We start from the raw sequence: 20,136 nt of genomic DNA, 5'->3' as shown, positions 1-20,136 counted from the left end.
CCTCAAAGCTAACTCTTTAGTTTAAGACTGTGGCCTATGCTTCTATACTACATCTGCCCTGCCAGACCACATAATGATTTTGTAAACCTACTGACTCCTACAGCTATCTAGACTACACTATTCCCACCTTGCCTCCTGCAAAGACTGTATCCCCTACTCTCAATTCCTCTGTCTATGCCACATCTGCGCCTAAGTGGAAGTGTTCCATACCAGGACATTTGAGATGTCCTGATTCTTTAGGGAATGGGGGTTCCCCTCTTCCATCATATAACATGTGCCCTTTCATGTGTCTCCTCAGTCTACAGGTTAGACAAAGGCCAGAGATGAAAACACAAAAGGTGTGAAATAAGGATAGAAGAGTTGTGCATTATGAAGCCAGGGGAAGTAATGAAGATTGAAGAGGATGTAGAGGGAAGAAATAGGTGTAAGCCCGGGTGGGGCATAGAGAAGAGAGAAGGGAGGGATGGATAATCACCTAAAATTGGGGACTTCAGTGTTTACACCCTTAGGTTGTAAGCTACCCAAGCGGAATATGAGCTGCTACTCTTCCAGTTTGCGGAAAGGGGTGGGGATGGGAAGATGTGACTGTGATAGGAAGATGTCTCACCACCCTTCACATCGCCACCCCTCTCCATCTTCCACAGAGACTGCTCCCTCAGCAACTCAGCAAGGAAGGATATTCTTGCCATAGAGGGAGTACAGAGAAGGTTCACCAGACTGATTCCTGGGAAGTCAGGACTTTCATATGAAGAAAGACTGGATAGACTCGGCTTGTACTTGCTGGAATTTAGAAGATTGAGGGGGGATCTTATAGAAGCTTACAAAATTCCTAAGGGGTTGGACATGCTAAATGCAGGAAGATTGTTCCCGATGTCGGGGAAGTCCAGAACAAGGAGTCACAGTTTAAGGATAAAAGGGAAATCTTTTAGGACTGAGATGAGAAAAAAAAAATTTATACAGAGAGTGGTGAATCTCTGGAATTTTCTGATCAGCCATGATCAGCCATGGCGGTGCAGGCACGAAGGGCCGAATGGCCTACTCCTGCACCTATTTTCTATGTTTCTATGTTTCTAACTCCTTGGTTCCTTCATCCCTTCCCACCCAAACTGACCACTCCTTTGGCACTTTCCCTGCGATTACAGTGTATGTAACGCCTGTCCATATACCTCCTCCCTCACATCTATCCAGGGATCCAAGCACTCCTTCCAGGTGAGACAGAGCACCTCCTCTAACCTTATATACTGCACCCGTGATCCCTGCACGCCTCCCTTTACATTGGCGAGACCTACCACAGACTTTGCAACTGTTTTGCTGAACACTTGCGGTTAGTCTGCCAAGGCCTACTGGATCGCCCAGTTGGTAAACATTTTAACCTCCCCTTCCCATACTGACGTTTCTGTTCTGGGCCTCCTCCAATGCCATAATGAGGCACCATGTAAACTGGAAGAATAGCACCTTCTATTCTGTTTGAGTAGCTTGCAACCTAATTATATGAACATTAAATTCTCCAATTTTAGGTAACAAACTAATCTCATCTCCGCTCCTCCTCTCGTGTCCCACATGAACTCGCACCTATTTTTCCTCTCACCCTCCCCTTCCACCTACAGTCCTTCCTCAGGCTTCACAATTTGCAACCATTCTATCCTTATCTCACACCTTATGTCAAAAAATAATCCTCACCTGTATCCACCTATCACTACCTCCTCACTCATTACAATCAGTCTGAAGAAGGATCCCAACCCAAAATATCACCTATCCATGTTCCACAGAAATGCTGCCTGATACGCTGAGTCACTTTGGCACTTTGTATAATATATTTTTGATTCACGACTGATAATATGCTCGAGCCTACAGCTCATCCAGGGCTAACCTGAAGAGGGGCATCAAGAAGGCCAAGCACTGCCATAAGCTCAGGATTGAGGAGCACTTCAACAACAACTCCGACCCCCGACGCATGTGGCAAGGCATCCAGGCCATCACGGACTATAGACCCTCCAACACCACCCCCACATCCAGCGACGCCTCCTTCCTTGAGGAGCTTAATCACTTCTATGGCCGCTTCGACAGGGACAATCTAGAGACAGCCATCAAGGCTGTGCTCCCTGCCGATCACCAACCCCTCACACTCACACTCACCCCCTACGACGTATACGTGGCACTGAGTAGGACTAATGCACGTAAGGCTGCTGGCCCTGACGGCATCCCCGGGCGCGTGCTCAGGGCCTGTGCTGCGCAGCTGACAGACGTCTGGACTGACATCTTCAACCTGTCACTTGCCCAAGCAGCTGGCCCCACGTGCCTTAAAACCACCTCCATCGTGCCAGTGCCAAAACAGTCCACTGCGGCAAGCCTCAACGACTTCCGCCCAGTTGCACTTAACACCCATCATCACCAAGTGCTTCGAGAGGCTGGTCCTGGCACACCTCAAAAGCTGCCTACCCCCCACACTGGATCCCTATCAGTTTGCCTACCGCAAGAACAGGAGTACGGAGGATGCCATCTCAACGGCACTTCACTCCGCCCCCTCCCACCTCGACAACAGAGACACTTACGTAAGAATGCTGTTCATCGATTACAGCTCAGCATTCAACACCATTATACCATCTAAACTGATCATCAAACTCGGTAACCTGGGCATCGATCCGTCCCTCTGCAACTGGATACTGGACTTTCTAACCAACAGACCCCAGTCTGTTAGGTTAGACAAGCACACCTCTTCAACCCTCACCCTGAACACCGGCGTTCCACAGGGCTGTGTGCTGAGCCCCCTCCTCTACTCCCTCTTCACCTATGACTGCACACCTGTACATGGTACTAACACCATCATCAAGTATGCAGATGATTCAACGGTGATTGGCCTCATTTGCAACAACGATGAGTCGGCCTACAGGGAGGAGGTCCAGCACTTAGCAGCATGGTGCGCTGACAACAACCTGGCCCTTAACTCCAAGAAGACCAAGGAGCTCATTGTAGACTTCAGGAAGTCCAGGGACGGCACGCACACCCCCATCCACATTAACGGGACAGAGGTGGAACGTGTTTCTAGCTTCAGGTTCCTGGGTGTTAACATCTCCGATGACCTCTCTTGGACCCACAATACCTCAACTCTGATCAAGAAGGCTCACCAGCGTCTGTTCTTCCTGAGGAGACTGAAGAAGGTCCATCTGTCTCCTCAGATCCTGGTGAACTTCTACCGCTGCACCATCGAGAGCATCCTTACCAACTGTATCACAGTATGGTATGGCAACTGCTCTGTCTCCGACCGGAAGGCATTGCAGATGGTGGCGAAAATTGCCCAACGCATCACCGGTTCCTCGCTCCCCTCCATTGAGTCTGTCCAAAGCAAGCGTTGTCTGCGGAGGGCGTTCAGCATCGCCAAGGACTGCTCTCACCCCAACCATGGACTGTTTACCCTCCTACCATCCGGGAGGCGCTACAGGTCTCTCCGTTGCCGGACCAGCAGGTCCAGGAACAGCTTCTTCCCGGCGGTTGTCACTCTACTCAACAGCGTACCTCGGTGACTGCCAATCACCCCCCCCCCCCCCCGGACACTCCTCCCACAGGAAAAACACTATGTCTGTATATATGCTAATGTAAATATTTATTCAAATCATATGCTATGTCGCTCTTCCAGGGAGATGCTAAATGCATTTCGTTGTCTCTGTACTGTACACGGACAATGACAATTAAAGTTGAATCTGAATCTGAATCTGAATCTGAATCTGAATCTAATATTGAAATTAAATGCTAATCCTCTACTTCTCAGGCACATCATGAATGAATTGATTGACACAGAAAGGGCATACGTTGAAGAACTCCAGAGCATCATCGAGGTAGGGAAAATGTGTGTTTGAATATGAAAAGATTTTAATCAGTATTTGCATATTTCACTTTTATTTTGATTCTGGCATGCGTGCAGGAGAATTTAAAATAAGAACAAAACATATTTGGTCTACATTGACGACATGATCTATGGCAAGGTCTGCACACTAAGGCCTGTTACTAAAGTAACAGATGATTTCTTAGGACTTGCTGATCGGCTGCTCTGGAAGATGTAAGTTTACATCTACAAGTTTACATTTATTGTCACATGCACCAATTGGCACAGTGAAATTTGAGTTACCATACAGCCACACGAATAAACAAAAACACAAACACGATAGAATTTAACATAAACGTCCCCACCCTGCTGAATCAACGTTTCCCACTGTGAGGGAAGGCAATAAAGTTCAGTCATCTTCCTCTTTGTTGTTCACCCGTGGTCGGGGCCTTTGAGCCCTCCGCTGTCACCGCTACGGTGGCCCGATTTCAGGCCCTCTTGCCGGGATGATCAGAACTCCAACGTCGGAACGGAAGAACATTTTCAGCGGCTTGGAGTTTCCGAATCAGCCACTTCTTACCGGAGACCGCGGCTCCCGAAGTCTACAGGCCGAGCTGGGCGGAGATTCAACACTTGCGGCCCCCCCTCTGCAACCACAGCTCCACGATATTAAAGCAGCAGCCCAACACTCCGGAGCTTCAAACGGCGATCCCCGGAAGGCATCGCCCGCTCCGCGAAGGTAAATCAGTGCTGTGCCGCTGCTGAAGCTCTGGTCGGTTTCTGGCAGGGAAGGCCGCGCCAATCCAGATGGTAGGCCGCAGGGGGGGGGGGGGGGGGGGGGGGCATTGAGAATAGTCGCATCCTCGACCAGGAAGTGACTGAGAAATGGTCTGAGAAATGGTTTCCCCCTTACCCTCACCACCTCCGCCACAAAAAAAAGACTAAGAAACCTCCAAAAACATACTTTTTAAATAGGCTAAAAATAATAAAAAGACGAAACAGACAGACTAGGCAGAGGCTGCCATCATATGGCGCCCCCGGTGGTCACTAGGAACCAAGGAGAAATAGCTGAATGGATGGAAAATTGGCTTCATAGAAGGAAGCAGATGGTGATAGTGGAACGTTGCTTCTCGGACTGGAGGCCTGTGACTAGTGGTGTGCCTCAGGGTTCAGTGCTGGGCCAGTTACTGTTTGTTTTCTACGTCAATGAGTTGGATGAGAACATACACAGCAAGATTAGCAAGTTAGAGGTTTTGCACATAGTGAAGATAGTTGTGAAATATTGCTGTAGGATCTGGATCGATTGGCCAGGTGGGCTGAGGAATGCTTGATGGAATTTAATATAGAGAAATGTGAGGTGTTCCATTTTGGGTAATCTAACATGGGCAATGGATGTACACAGTGAATGGTCGGACCCTAGGAAGTGTTGTAGAGCAGAGGGATCTAGGGAGCAGGTGCATGGTTCCTTGAAGGTCGAGTCGCAGGTAGATAAGATGGTTGAAAAGGCTTTTGGCACAATGGCCATCAGTCAAAGTATTGAATATAGAAGTTAGGAGGTCATGTTGCAGTTGTCTACGACATTGGTGAGGCCGTATTTAGAGTATTGTGTTCAGTTCTGGGCACCATGTTACAGGAAAGAAGGGTACAGAGATGATTTACGAGGATGTTGCCAGGACTGGAGGGTCTGAGCTATAAGGAGAGGTTGAGAAGGCTGGGACTCTATTCCTTGGAGAGCAGGAGGATGAGTGGTGATCTTATAGAGATGTATAAAATCATGAGAAGAATAGATCGGTTAGATGCACAGAGTCTCTTGACCAGAGTATGTGAATTAAGGACCAGAGGATATAGGTTTAAGGTGAAGGGGAAAGATTAAGTAGGAATCTGAGGGGTAACCTTTTCACACAAAGTGTGGTGGGTGTATGGAACAAGCTGCCAGAAGAGGTAGTTGAGGCCAAAGTTTATAAAACAGTTAGATAGGTACATAGTAAAACAGGTTTGGAGGAATATGGAGCATCGCAGGCAGGTGGGACTAGTGTAGCTGGAACATGTTGGCTGGTGTGGGCTAGTTGAGCCGAAGGGCCTCTTTCCACACTGTATCATTTTATGACTCTAATTACTGAGCAGAAGGTACAGAAATTAGGCATTTGTTGATTTGTCAGAATCTGACTACAGTATTTAGCTTGGGCAGCTTACAACCCAGTGGTATAAATATTGATTTCTCTAACTTCAAGCATTGCATTCTCATTCTCTCTCCATTGTTCCCCCACCCAAGTCATTGTACTAGCTTCAAAGTCGTCTTGTTGAGTCATTGTCTGTAACTCGACCACAGCGAACAATGGCCTGTTTCTTTTATCATCGTTACTTTTTTGCATATATTTCATTTATTTGTTCTATATCTCTCTATATCACTGTCTATATCTTTCATTTCCCTTTCCCCTGACTCTCAGTCTGAAGAAGTGTCTCGACCCGAAGCGTCACCTATCCTTTTCTCCAAAGATGCTGTCTAACCCGCTGAGTTACTCCAGCTTTTTGTATCTGTCTTCAGTTTAAACCAGCATCTGCAGTTCATTCCTGCACATTTAATAAATCTTTACCCATGTCTAGTTAATTGTGTTATGGCTTTAAATTATTTTCTTTGAGCTATAATACTTGTCCTGTTTTTTTAAATTTTAAGTTCTTGATTGTGTACCTTTTAAATACTATTTAAATGCAACTGAATTAGCTACTCCAATTTTTATTCTTTTTAAAGCGAGCTACCACCATTAATAATCTGTCAAACTGTGAACATGTTATAGAACAATCAATAAGGGTTAAACATGTTCTATGCTTTGCTTTATTGCAAAGGAATAGGATTTAAACACAGGTATTTTCAGCTAGAACTATCAGAAAGTATGTAGAGTAATTTACAATATAGGAAAAGTAAATCTAAAACAAATCTTAGAGTATACAACTGGGACCTGTTGGGAGGCCTGGTCCTCCAATGCAATATTCCACCACTCACCCATAGCCCCCAGGTGAGGAATGGTCCACCAATGCAACCTGTTCCCCAAGGCAATATTCCACCACTCACCCGTTTCCCCAAGGCAATATTCCACCACTCACCCGTTTCCCCAATGCAACCCATTCCCGCAAAGCAATATTCCAGCATTCACCCATAGCCGCCAACTGCGCAGGGGCTGCTCATTTTGCCTTATTCAAAATTCAGTGGACTGTGACTTTAAAATATTTTTTAAAATGCACCCTCCCTCCATGCTGCCAGGAATATACTTGCTGCCAGGAATATAAAAATAGGGATAGCAACATTGTAGCTTGTAATTGCATATGCTAGTGCTGGCAGCCTGGCAGGATTGAAGGGCATGTCCCACTGCGGGCACCTAATTAGCGAGTTTAGAAGAGTTTGCACTCGACTCAAACTCGCAGCATGGTCGACACGTGGTCCTAGGAGGCCCTAGGAGATTTCTCTCCTTCATGTAACTCTCCTTCATGCAACTCTCCTTCATGCTCGATGGAAGTTCCCACATACTCGCGGCCTCAGTTTGGTCGAGGAAAATTTTTCAGCATGCTTGTGAATTCAGCAATTTCTTGTGAAATATAACATCAATCTGAACGAAACTTGACACAGACCACCACAGGACAATGGTGCAAAAAAAAAAAATGAACGCCATAGTGTATCGTTTTGGCGTAATTTCAGGATCACATGTAACTAGATAGATGGATGGATGGATGGATGGATGGATGGATGGATGGATGGATGGATGGATGGATGGATGGATGGATGGATGGATGGATGGATGGATGGATGGATGGATGGATGGATGGATGGATGGATGGATGGATGGATGGATGGATGGATGGATGGATGGATGGATGGATGGATGGATCAAGATAGTGAAAAATATCAGGTATTTGAAGGGATTTTCAGTATCTGTGGAGAAAGAGACAGAATTACTGTTCCAAGTCAATAACTTTGCATCAGGTCTAACATCATGCTGATGAATGGAAACCTGTGGATAGGTTTACTGATAGAAGAGTGGAGACAGAAACATTGGAACAATTTAAGACACAACTGGTTGCGTCACCAAAGGAACCTGGAGCATTTACAAATTATAAAACAAACATGATAATTAACCTGTGAAGGAAGGAACAGCAGATGCTGGTTTAAACCGGTTAGACACAAAAAACTGGAGTAACTCAGCAGGTCAGACAACATCTCTGGAGGAAAGGAATAGGTGATGTTTCGGGCCCAAAACATCGCCTATTCCTTTTCTCCAGAGATGCTATTTCTGAGTTACTCCAGCTTTTAGTGACTATCTTGATAATTGATCTTTCCGTCATCATGACCTGTGATGTGCATCGGGTAGAAATTATCTTAGAATGAGTGACTCCCAAGGCAGATTCAGTCCCAGTAAGGCATAGAGTCACAGAGATGTTGTTTCCAGTTCAAATGTAATGAGACTAAGAGTGACGGAGGGAGCCAGATAGGGGTTTAGAGGACTGACAAGTCTAGAGAAACTGAAACAGTAAGGATTGAAGCAGGGTGTAAATTAGGTTAAGGGGGAACAAAAGAGGAAGCCAGGAAGCCATGTAAGAGCGTGTGTACAAGCGAGTGTAATCAGATTGCTTCCAGTACCTCGTGCTAGTGAGGACAGGAACAGGGAGATTGGGGAGCTGAATGTGTGGCTCAGGGGCTGGTGCAGGGAGCAAGGATTTAGATTTATAGACCAATGGGATCTCTTCTGGGGTCAGGGTGACCTGTACAAAAGGGCCAGGTTACACCTTAACTGGAGGGGGACCGACATTCTGGCAGGCAGGTTTGCTGGGCTACACGTGTGGGTTTAAACTAAATAGTGGGGGGGGGGGGGATTGACAAATTGTGAATATAAAGATGGAGTTGAAGGGGAAGTGAGTACAGGAAAAATTACAAAAGATTCTCAAATTAATGGGAAGGAAAGCTTGAGAATGGACAACAGAGTAAGGTCAGGGCCAATTGCGAGAGGGGCGGTGAATACAGAGGTCAAAGTGTTGTATATGAATGCGCAAAGTATAAGAAATAAAGTGGATGAGCTTGAGGCTCAGTTAGAAATTGGCAAGTATGATGTTGTGGGAATTACAGAGACATGGCTGCTAGAGGGCCAGGGCTGGGAACTGAATATTCAAGGGTACACGTCCTATCGAAAAGACAGACAGGTGGGCAGAGGGGGTGAGGTAGCTCTGTTGGTGAAGAATGAAATTCAGTCCCTTGCAAGGGGTGACATTGAAACAGGAGATGTGGAGTCAGTGTGGATAGAACTAAGGAATTGTAAGGGTAAAAATACCCTAATGGGACTTATCTACAGACCCCCAAACAGTAGCCTGGATATAGGGTGCAAGTTGAATCAAGAGTTAAAATTGGCATGTAGCAAAGGTAATGCTGTGGTTGTTATGGGAGATTTCAACATGCAGGTAGACTGGGAAAATCAGGTTGGTACTGGACCCCAAGAAAGGGACGTTGTAGAGTGCCTTCGTGATGGATTCTTTGAACAGCTTGTATTGGAGCCTACCAGGGAGAAGGCAATTCTGGATTTAGTGTTATGTAATGAACCAGATTTAATAAAGGAACTTGAGGTTAATGAGCCATTAGGAGGTAGTGACCATAATATGGTCAGGTTTAATCTACAATTGAAGAGGGAGAAGAGCAGATCGGAGGTGTCAGTGTTGCAGTTGAATAAAGGGGACTATGGAGCCATGAGGGAGGAGCTGGCCAAAGTTGACTGGAAAGATACACTAGCAGGGATGACAGTGGAACAACAATGGCAGGTATTTCTAGGAATAATACAGAAGGTGCAGGATCAGTTCATTCCTAGGGGGAAGAAAGATTCCAAGGGGAGTAAGGGGCGACCGTGGCTGACAAAGGACGTCAGGGACAGTATAAAAATAAAAGAGAAGTACAACGTAGCAAAGATGAGCTGGAAGCAAGAGGATTGGGCAATGTTTAAAGAACAACAGAAGATAACTAAAAAGACAATACGGGGAGAAAAGATGAGGTACGAAGGTAAGCTAGCCAAGAATATAAAGCAGGATAGTAAAAACTTCTTTAGGTATGTGAAGAGGAAAAAATTAGTTAAGACCAAAGTTGGACCCTTGAAGACTGAAAAAGGTAAATTTATTATGGGGAACAAGGAAATGGCAGATGAGTTGAACAGGTACTTTGGATCCGTCTTCACTAAGGAGGACACAAACAATCTTCCTGATATAGTGGTGGTCAGAGGATCTGGGGTGATGGAGGAACTGAAGGAAATCCACATTAGGCACATTGGTGTTGGGTAGACTGATGGGACTGAAGGCTGATAAATCCCCAGGGCCTGATGGTCTGCATCCCAGGGTATTTAAGGAAGTGGCTCTAGAAATCGTGGATGCATTGGTGATCATTTTCCAATGTTCTATAGACTCAGGATCAGTTCCTGTGGATTGGAGGGGAGCTAATGTTATCCCACTTTTTAAGAAAGGCAGGAGAGAGAAAACAGGGAATTATAGACAAGTTAGCCTGATATCGGTGGTGGGGAAGATGCTGGAGTCAATTATAAAAGATGAGATAGCCGAACATTTGGATAGCAGTAACAGGATCGGTCCGAGTCAGCATGGATTTACGAAGGGGAAATCATGCTTGACTAATCTTCTGGAATTTTTTGACGATGTAACTAGGAAAATGGACAAGGGAGAGTCAGTGGATGTAGTGTACCTGGACTTTCAGAAAGCATTTGATAAGGTCCCACATAGAAGAATAGTGGGCAAAATTAGGGCATATGGTATTGGGGGTAGAGTGCTGATATGGATAGAAAATTGGTTGGCAGACAGGAAACAAAGAGTAGGGATTAATGGGTCCCTTTCAGAGTGGCCGGCAGTAACTAGTGGGGTACCGCAAGGCTCGGTCCTGGGACCGCAGCTATTTACAATATACATCAATGATTTGGATGAAGGGATTCAAAGTAACATTAGCAAATTTGCAGATGACACAAAGCTGGGTGGCAGTGTGAACTGTGAGGAGGATGCTACGAGAATGCAGGGTGACTTGGACAGGTTGAGGGAGTGGGCAGATGCATGGCAGATGAAGTTTAATGCGGATAAATGTGAGATTATCCACTTTGGTAGCAAAAACAGGAAGGCAGATTACTATCTAAATGGCGTCATGTAGGGAAAAGTGGAAGTACAATGGGATCTGGGGGTCCTTGTACATCAGTCTATGAAAGTAAGCATGCAGGTATAGCAGGCAGTGAAGAAAGCAAATGGCATGTTGGCCTTTATAACGAGGAGTCGAGCATAGGAGCAAAGAGGTCCTTCTGCAGGTGTGCAGTTTTGGTCACCTAATTTGGGGAAGGACATTCTTGCTATTGAGGGAGTGCAGCGTAAATTTACAAGGTTAATTCCCGGGATGGCGGGACTATCATATGCTGAGAGAATGGAGCGGCTGGGCTTGTACACTCTGGAGTTTCGAAGGATGAGGGGGATTCTTATTGAAACATATAAAATTGTTAAGGGTTTGGACACGCTAGAGGCAGGGAACATGTTCCCGATGTTGGGGAAGTCCAGAACCAGGGGCCACAGTTTAAGAATAAGGGGTAAGACATTTAGAATGGAGATGAGGAAAAAAATGTTCTCACAGAGAGTTGTGAGTCTGTGGAATTCTCTGCCTCAGAGGGTGGTGAAGGCCGGTTCTCTGGATACTTTTATGAGAGAGCTAGATAGGGCTCTTAAAGATAGCGGAGTCAGGAGATATGGGGAGAAGGCAGGAACGGTGTACTGATTGGGGATGATCAGCCATGATCACATTGAATGGCGGTCCTGGCTCGAAGGGCCGAATGGCCTACTCCTGCACCTCTTGTCTATTGTCTATTGTCAGATCTTCTCTTTATGGACTTGGATTGCACGTGTGCGCCTGCATATGATTGTATGCCAAGTGTATGGTGTAGTGCCTGATCTCCAACTATCTTGAACCTCCTCACCACTGAACAATGTATTACTTTGCACATCATCATTGTAGCTGGTGGGCAATGAGACAATAGACCATATTCCATCCCTTGAAATGAACGAATGAATGAATGAATGAATGAATGAATGAATGAATGAATGAATGAATGAATGAATGAATACTTTATTGTCACATGTGATATTCTTTGTTTTCCATACCCAAGGTATGCAAAGAGCCGCCACATAAAGGGCACAGACAAAGTTACAAAGTATCCCACACATGTCTCCCCACTCCCACAGCAGTTCCCCCCACAGCAGTTTGCCGGGTCCTCCTATGTTATTCACTTCAGCATATTTAACTTTTTCAAATCTCTCCATTTTCACAATTTTCCATCACTAAAGGAATTTACCAAAACATACCACCGCTCTGTGCTAATAAGGATTATCACACGTTTTATGTGGTGTTTGTGTGAAAACACTCCTGCACATTGCCTTGGCATTTAAACACATCAAAAGAGCTATATATTATGAAATTACGGTGATAAAGTTTTAAGATTTGCTTCTCTGCAGAACATAGCTTGTTTTGACAGTCTTGAAACTGGCTCAGATATTATTTCCATGCTGGGACTTTCGTCAAACCACTGGATCATTAATACAACATTATCGGCAACTTTTCCTTTTGCACACTCTAATCCTCTTTAAATTGGCAATTACTTCATTACCTTGTTTCCTTTGCAGGGTTATGCTGTTGAAATGAACAATCAAGAGCTGGCTCCTCTGATCCCAGCTGCACTTAAGAATAAAAAGGAAATCCTATTTGGAAATCTTCCAGAAATCTATGATTTTCATAACAGGTGATGTTTCTTTCATATTGTATTTAAATATCTAAGCCAATGATAAATGTCAATTCGAAACATGCATTCAGAACAAAACAGAAGGCAAAATCTGTCTGCACTGTGGTTCGTTTTGTTGGTAGTTGTAGTATAATGCTGATTGTTCTGCTATAATATTGAAAAAAAAACAGTTTAGAGGTTAATGAACTGAAAAATATTATGATATGGGTGAGGATGAAAAAGAACTGCCTTTACTAATCCAGTTACTGAATTATTAGAGACAGTCATAAAGCACAGAAATAGTGCCACCATGTTCATGCTTACAAACAATCTATATTAATCCCATGTATCAATTATTGGTTCTGAATTTTCCTCTACTTGATAATACCTGCTCCTACAGAAACATTTAAATGTTCTACGGCAGTCTGTCACAGAGGCTAACTATGAGGAAGTGGAAGTCAAACACTTTCCCTCAAGAGGGGAGGAGATTAACAAATGAAAAGGCCTGGAGAAAGGCTCCACATATTTAAACCATAGATGCTGCTGCACCCGCTGAGTTTCCCCAGCAATTTTGTGTACCTTCGATATTCCAGCATCTGCAGTTCCTTTTTGAACACAGGCTCCACATATTGTTGTCTTCTTATGGACTACATCTAGGATGTCTTGAAGTGGTCTAATAATGAATCATCATCGCTGATTCTTTCAATACATACTTTCTTTTGAAACCAGAATAAAAACCTGTTCTGCCATTCTCTTTTTCAGAAGTAGCCTTTCCTCCTTTAAGCAGAAGGTAGACAAAGGTGCTGGAGAAACTCAGCGGGCGCAGCAGCCTCTATGGAGCGAAGGAAATAAGCAACGTTGGCCTTTAAGCATGTGTGTTTTGGCCACTTAATACCCTGCCGTTGAGTGATAACATTTATTCAGAATAGTTATAGACCTTCATTGACAGAAATATGTATAAGTAAGATGTTCATAAGGTCATAAGGAATAGGAGTAGAATTAGGCCATTCGGCCCATCAAGTCTACTCTGCCATTCAATTATGGCTGATCTATATTGACTTACCATCGCCCGATGGGGTATCGCCTCAGCGCAGAGGGAAATAGAGGAGGGAAGAGACAGTAACCCTAAGACTTTGTGCCTCCATCACAGTGAGGAGGTGCTTGGTGAACTCACTGTGGTGGATGTTCATTTGTGTTTATTGTGTGTTGTTTATTATTACATGTATGGCTGCAGGCAATGACATTTCGTTCAGACCGAAAGGTCTGAATGACAAATAAAGGATTTAAAATAAAAATAAAATAAAAATATGTCCCTTGTAACCCAATTCTCCTGCCTTCTCCCCATAACCCCTGATACCAATGACACCAACAATGTTGGCTTTATAATAAGAATTTATACTAAAAATAATTAAAACTGGAGGTGCAAATTGTCATATATTTTCCTGTAATGCTGAATTAAGACATTTTATCAGTTTATGTCCTGTAATTATATCTTGCAGAAATACATAAATGCATTATATAAATATAAAATATAAATGCATTTATTCTTCTCTCACATTGTTGTGATCGCTGCATCTGTAGCAGAAGAAATGAATTTGTTCCACATGAGTTTCTCTGATTTATATCTATTACAGTGAAGATAAATAATTGAGTTGTTGAGACAATCATAGCGTCATAGTCTGAAGTCCTTCTGGAAACCTGATGAAACGTTGTATGCACAAAATTGAAATCAAATTAAATTAATTTGGTATTGGAATTACATACACAATTCGGAGGCATTTATGACACATTGCATTGGCCCCTTCTCAATGTACAATTAAGATATACCTACGTACTAGTGCATTTACACTATGTGTTTAGTTCGTCAATGCATCAGGTGCTAGGCAACTGAAGAAATAGTATGTTTGTTCCAGGTTGGTGTGCTACAAATTAATAGGCAGTGAGTCTGAGCCAATTACCTATAAAACATTCCAGTCACAACAAAGGTGCTGCAGCTTGAAAGGGAAGCTTATCGCCACAGGAGAAAATAGAAAATAGGATAGTATGTTAATCAATTTTACAAATGACCACATTTTCCATTAAATGTACAGCACAAAAACATATCATTCAGCCATAAAATTGCCAATGACCCCTTCTCGTGTGTGCATACTCCTGTACACTTTTCTCCCTCTTGTGCTTTCCAAGCTTTCTCGTAAATACAGTCATTTAAAAGCAAAAAAAAACTATATAGATGCTGTTTGAAATAATTTCACAAATACTCATCAAATCAGGCAGTATCTGAGGAGAACAAATGGCGATGGATCCTTAATCATAATTGATTTGTCTGGATGATCACACCAACTACAATAACAGATATATCTTCTACATTTGCGTGGTCTCCATATCACAGGCATTCTTTTTGTTCATTTAACCCTTTCCTAATCTCATCTAAAAGCAAGTTTTTTTTTTTCACCTGTCCCAGTTTATCTCTGATGAGACTAGTTTATCTCAGTGACATGTTCGGCAGAAACAATGAAGGCCGAAGGGCCTGTTCCTGTGCTGTTCTATGTTCTACATATGTTCTATTGGAAGGTCGAAGACCTGAAATGTTACCTTTCGTTCTTTCTTTCTTCCTTCCTCCCTTCTTCCCTTTTCGTTCCCCACATATGCTTCTTCACTTGCTGATTATCTCCAACAATTAGTGATTTGATCCCTTGAATACATTTAAGACATATATCTCAATTCCTCCTTGTGAGAGTGAATTTCACAACCTTTGGGAAAAATTGTTTTATCCAAATTCCCAATTTGATTTATTTTTGACAATGTTATGTTTATACTTTTAGTTAAGCCGAAGACACTTACAGATCACTCCTTTCAATTGAACTTACAAATTTCTATTTCTTCCTTCACCTTTCTCTTATCTGAGTAGCTGCTGTCTCTTTTGTCTCAGCCAAAATCTTTGTCTTTGTGTGTAATTTCTCATTTCTGGTACCATCCATCTAATTTGTTTTTCACTTTCTACGTCCCATTTGTAATACGGAAACTAATACTGCACACAAAATGCCAAGATTGGCCGAACCAAGGTTCTATCAAAATTCCCCGTTCATTTCCTCCAGAATTAAATCCAATCGTTTTAATTAACTTCTTCGCTGAAAATTTGTGATCCTCAAACCCTTCATGACCCTGCTCCAAAAGGACTCATCCAAAAAGTATATAACCATCAAATATTGATATTTATTACAAATTAAATAGTTGCATTTGTGGGATTTTTGGCGACATATTATATTTTATAACCAATTGTAATCATATGCATAATATAGTTCTCGTCTACAAATTGTGAACATTTATTTCTGATTCTAGGATCCAAGCATTGTATGTAAATGAACAGTGGTTAATAATATTTCTTACCTGTACCTCTTTTCTTTTCTGAAGCCAAGTTGGCCGACAGGCATGCATGTAAAATGAGAAAAGGCTGCTCCACCCATCAGGCATAGAATATAAATAAATTGTGACTGTGAATTTATCGTGTGGATGTGTCAACTTTGAGCAGAGAGGACAACTTCCTCTTTAAGGAAAACATCCAAGTTAAAATAATGTGAAATGTCTCCGTAATACACAAGCATATTTTCATGACGTTATGAACCATCTATGGGTTAATTGTACCATTCCATCCCAAAGATGATGTCCCTCTGGTTAGGATGTAACTGAAGCCTTTGTACTGATGATCTTTAAAACATTAACATTTATCATTCGTTTTAAGGATATTTCTAAAGGAGCTTGAAAATTGTGTGGAGAATCCTGAGCTTGTAGGAACGTGTTTTTTAAAGCGGGTAAGAGAACCAATTTGCTTTCGAGCTGATAATTTTACAATAATAATGTTAATGAGATCAGTAATGTGAGATTTACGCCTGAGAACAGATAGTCCACTTGGTGTGGAGTCTGCATGATTTTCCTTTCCATTGAATTATACCATTTTGTTTCCTTCAAAAATTGATCATTTTCACCTTTTCTTAAATTTCACATTGTTTTTGTGAGTAGTGTTTTCTACTTAGAAAAGTCCAGGAAAAAAACCAATGTGATTTAAATGTGTAGCAAGGAACTACAAATGTTGGTTTACACCAAAGGTAGACACAAACTGCTGGAGTAACTCAGCGGGTCAGGAAGCATCTCTGGAGAGAAGGAATTGGTGATGTTTGGGTTAAAACCCTTCTTCAGACTGATAATCAGGGGAGAGGCAAACTAGAAGTAAGTAAGTAAGTTTATTGGCCAAGTATTCACATACAAGGAATTTGCCTTGGTGCTCCGCCCACAAGTAACAACATGACATACAGTGACAGTTACGAATGACTCAGAAAACACTAAACATTAATAATAAAGAAGTATGAAAAGATGCAGCACAAATCATAGACGGCATCGATGATCAAGGAAAGGTGGACCCCACAATAGACAATAGACAATAGACAATAGGTGCAATAGTAGGCCATTCGGCCCTTCGAGCCCGCCTTTCACTGCGATCACGGCTGATCATCCACAATCAGTTCCTGTCTTCTCCCAATATCCCTTGACTCAGCTATCTTTAAGAGCTCTATGTAACTCTCGCTTGAAAGCATCCAGTAAATCGGCCTCCAATGCCTTCTGAGGCAGAGAATTCCACAGATTCACAACTCTCTGGGTGAAAAAGTGTTTCCTCATTTCCGTTCTAAATGGCTTACCCCTATTCTTAAACTGTGGCCCCTGGTTCTGCACTCCCCTAACATCGGGAACATGTTTCCTGCCTCTAGCTTGTCCAATCCCTTAATAATCTTATATGTTTCAATAAGATTCCCTCTCATCCTTCAACACGCTGCCTGCTGGGCACTGTTTTCCAAGGTGTGCCTTCGGAATCCCAACGACTTCTGAAGGCACTTGCAAGAATTTCCGACGCTTCCGAGGTTGACGCACGCCAGCCTCGGCTCGACTTTCCCGAGAGCTGCCGAGATCTTTTTACTAGAGTTGGGCCCTGTACTAGAGCTCTCTCTCTCTCTCCCCGGACTCTCTCCACTTTCCACAGCACATTCACTCGCCCAGCTTCCCACCTCCTTTCCCCCCTCCACCTCCCCCCCTCCTCTTCTCCCCCCTACTCCTCTCTCCCGCCTCTCCTCCCTCCCCTCTTCTCCCTCCCCCTCTCCACCCCCCCTCTCAACCGCCTTCCCCGCTTCCCCCTCTCTCCCCTCTACTCTCTCTCCCCCTCCCTCCATCCCCTCTCTCCCCCCTCCCCTCTACCCCCCCCCCCCTCTCTCCCCCATCCTCTCTCTCCCTCCCCCCACACAACCCCCCCTCTATCCCCATCCTCTCTCTTCCTACCCCTCCCCCTCTCTCCCCCATCCTCTTTACCCTCTCACCCCTCTCTCCCCTCTACTCTCTCGCCCCCCTCCCCCCTCTACCCCCTCCCCCTCCACTCCACCCTCTACCCCTCATCTCTCCCCCTCTACTTTCTCTCCCTCCCCACTACCTCCCTCCACCCCTCTCAACCCCTCTCTCAACCCCCCTCCCCCATTGTGTGTGTGGGGGGTGGTTAGTGTGTGTGGGGGGTGGTTAGTGTGTGTATGATGCCGCAGCCCCCACCCCCTCCCCCCCCTCCCGCAACCGCGCGTTGATGGGACGGGACCCAACAGGTCCTCCTTTGTCTAGTAAACTTTATGTCAATATATTGAGAAAGCAATAATTTGAAAGGTCTTATTTGTCCTCCAAAGCTTTCTAATCCATATATTTGTACAAATGGCCCTTAAATTTTGCTATTTGATTCAACTACTTCCTCTGGCAGCTCATTCCATATACCCACTATCCTCTGAGTGAAAAAGGTGCCCCTCAGGTTCCTATCTGTTCCCTCTCACCTTAAACCTATGCCCTCCAGTTGCTGATTCCCCTACCCTGGGAAAAAGATAGTGTCTTTGCCCTATCTATTCCCCTCATAATTTTGTACACTTCTATAAGATCTGCCTTCTGCCTGCTGCTGCACTCCCAGAAATAAAGTCCTAGCCAGGCCTAACCTCTCTCTCAAGCCCTCGAGTTCTAGCAACACTCCTAAATCTGCCCCAAGCTCTTTCCTGCAGCAGGGTAACTAAAATTAAAGCCATTCTCCAAGTGCTGCCTCACCATCTTATATAATAACTGTAACACACTGTCCCAAACCTTGCTTTCCCTCTCTCTCTCTGTCCCTTCACCTTCCTAGTCCTCCTTGTTCTACTGTCCTCCTGATTCAATATTACAGATTGTATGCTGTATTGTCACCTTTCCCTCAGCTCACAATGAACTATTCTACATTTCCTTATCACATCGGCTTTGATCTGTCATTTTCACACCTTACCCTTCCCTATCTCTAGCCTGCCTCTCCCTTGACTCTCAGTGAGAAGAAGTGTCTCAATCCGAAACGTCACCCATTCCTTCTCTCCAGAGATGCTGCCTGTCCTGCTGAGTTACTCCAGCACTTGGGTTTATCTTTGGTGTAAACCAGCATCTGCAGTTCCTTCCTACACGTTATTTTCTTAACTCCCTGAATGTTGAAGGCAGCGTGCCCAAAACCACCTTCACCACCCGATCCACCTGAGATGCCACTTTCCACTTCGGCACTGTTGGTGCTGATCGGGGCATGTACTTCACTTTGCTCCCTGAAGTCGTTAACTCAGTCCTTCACCCTGCTGACATTGAGGGAGAGGTTGTTGGCCTGACACCATGTTACCCAGTTCTCCATTTAATTCCTGTACTCTGTCTCCTCATTGTACGTGATCCAGCCCACCACAGTGGTGTGATCTGCAAACCTGTAAATGGAGTTAGAGACAAATGTGGCCCACACAATCGTGAGTGTACAGGGAGAATAGTAGATGACTGAGAACTCATCCTTGTAGGAATTGTGAATGAATGCAGAGGAGATGTTATCTCCTATCCTCACTGATTGTGGTCTATGGATCAGAAAGTCAAGGATCCATTGGCAGAGAGGGGTGCTGACCTCAAAGTCCAGGAGTTTAGAGATGAGCTTGGATGGGATTATGGAGTTGAAGGCAGAGCTCTAGTCGATAAATAAGTCTAACATAGATCCTTGATGGCAAAGTCCTAGTCAAGTCAAGTCAAGTCAAGTCAAGTCACTTTTATTTCTATAGCACATTTAAAAAACAACTCTTGTTGACCAAAGTGCTTTACATTGGTGGAGGTACTAACGTTATACAACATTGGTTCATAGATTAAGTACATTCATAAATACATACATATAGTCCTCAGAGGACGTCAAGAAAGGCTTGAGAATAAAGATGAGATTTAAGTCTCGACTTAAAAGAGTCGATAGAGGGGGCAGTTCTGATGGGAAGAGGGATGCTGTTCCACAGTCTAGGAGCAGCAACCGCAAAGGTGCGGTCGCCCCTGAGCTTATGCCTCGACCGCGGGATGTTCCTAATACAGGGATGAGTTTAGGGCCAGGGATAAGGCGTCTGATGTGGACCTGTTGCGTGACAAACTGCAGTGGATCAAGGCTGCCTGGGAGGCTGAGGTTAATGTGCACCATCACCAGTCTCTCAAAGTATTTCATGA

General features: G+C 44.1%; 1 protein-coding gene and 1 long non-coding RNA gene across 4 annotated transcripts in view; one reads left to right on the top strand and one right to left on the bottom strand.

Moving 5' to 3' along the window:
* The window catches only part of LOC116980079, a 32,647-nt gene extending 16,056 nt beyond the window's left edge, over positions 1–16,591 (bottom strand). Inside the window, exons 1-2 of the long non-coding RNA XR_004413855.1 lie at positions 16,581–16,591; positions 6,046–6,060 (exon numbers count right to left, since the gene is read on the bottom strand). This is a non-coding gene — a long non-coding RNA (uncharacterized LOC116980079). The remainder of the gene's footprint in view (positions 1–6,045; positions 6,061–16,580) is intronic.
* The window catches only part of mcf2l2 (MCF.2 cell line derived transforming sequence-like 2), a 367,682-nt gene that overhangs the window by 219,492 nt on the left and 128,054 nt on the right, over positions 1–20,136 (top strand). For all 3 annotated transcript variants that reach the window (XM_033032171.1, XM_033032172.1, XM_033032170.1), the window contains exons 16-18: positions 3,767–3,833; positions 12,503–12,618; positions 16,337–16,406. In XM_033032171.1, the coding sequence (XP_032888062.1) occupies positions 3,767–3,833; positions 12,503–12,618; positions 16,337–16,406 (253 nt within the window). The remainder of the gene's footprint in view (positions 1–3,766; positions 3,834–12,502; positions 12,619–16,336; positions 16,407–20,136) is intronic.

The sequence above is a fragment of the Amblyraja radiata genome, chromosome 13 (genome assembly GCF_010909765.2).
Source record: "Amblyraja radiata isolate CabotCenter1 chromosome 13, sAmbRad1.1.pri, whole genome shotgun sequence".
Classification (NCBI taxonomy): Eukaryota; Metazoa; Chordata; class Chondrichthyes; order Rajiformes; family Rajidae; genus Amblyraja; species Amblyraja radiata.
The sequence above is the reverse complement of the archived record's forward strand: the minus strand, read 5'-3'. Positions and strand labels throughout refer to the sequence as shown.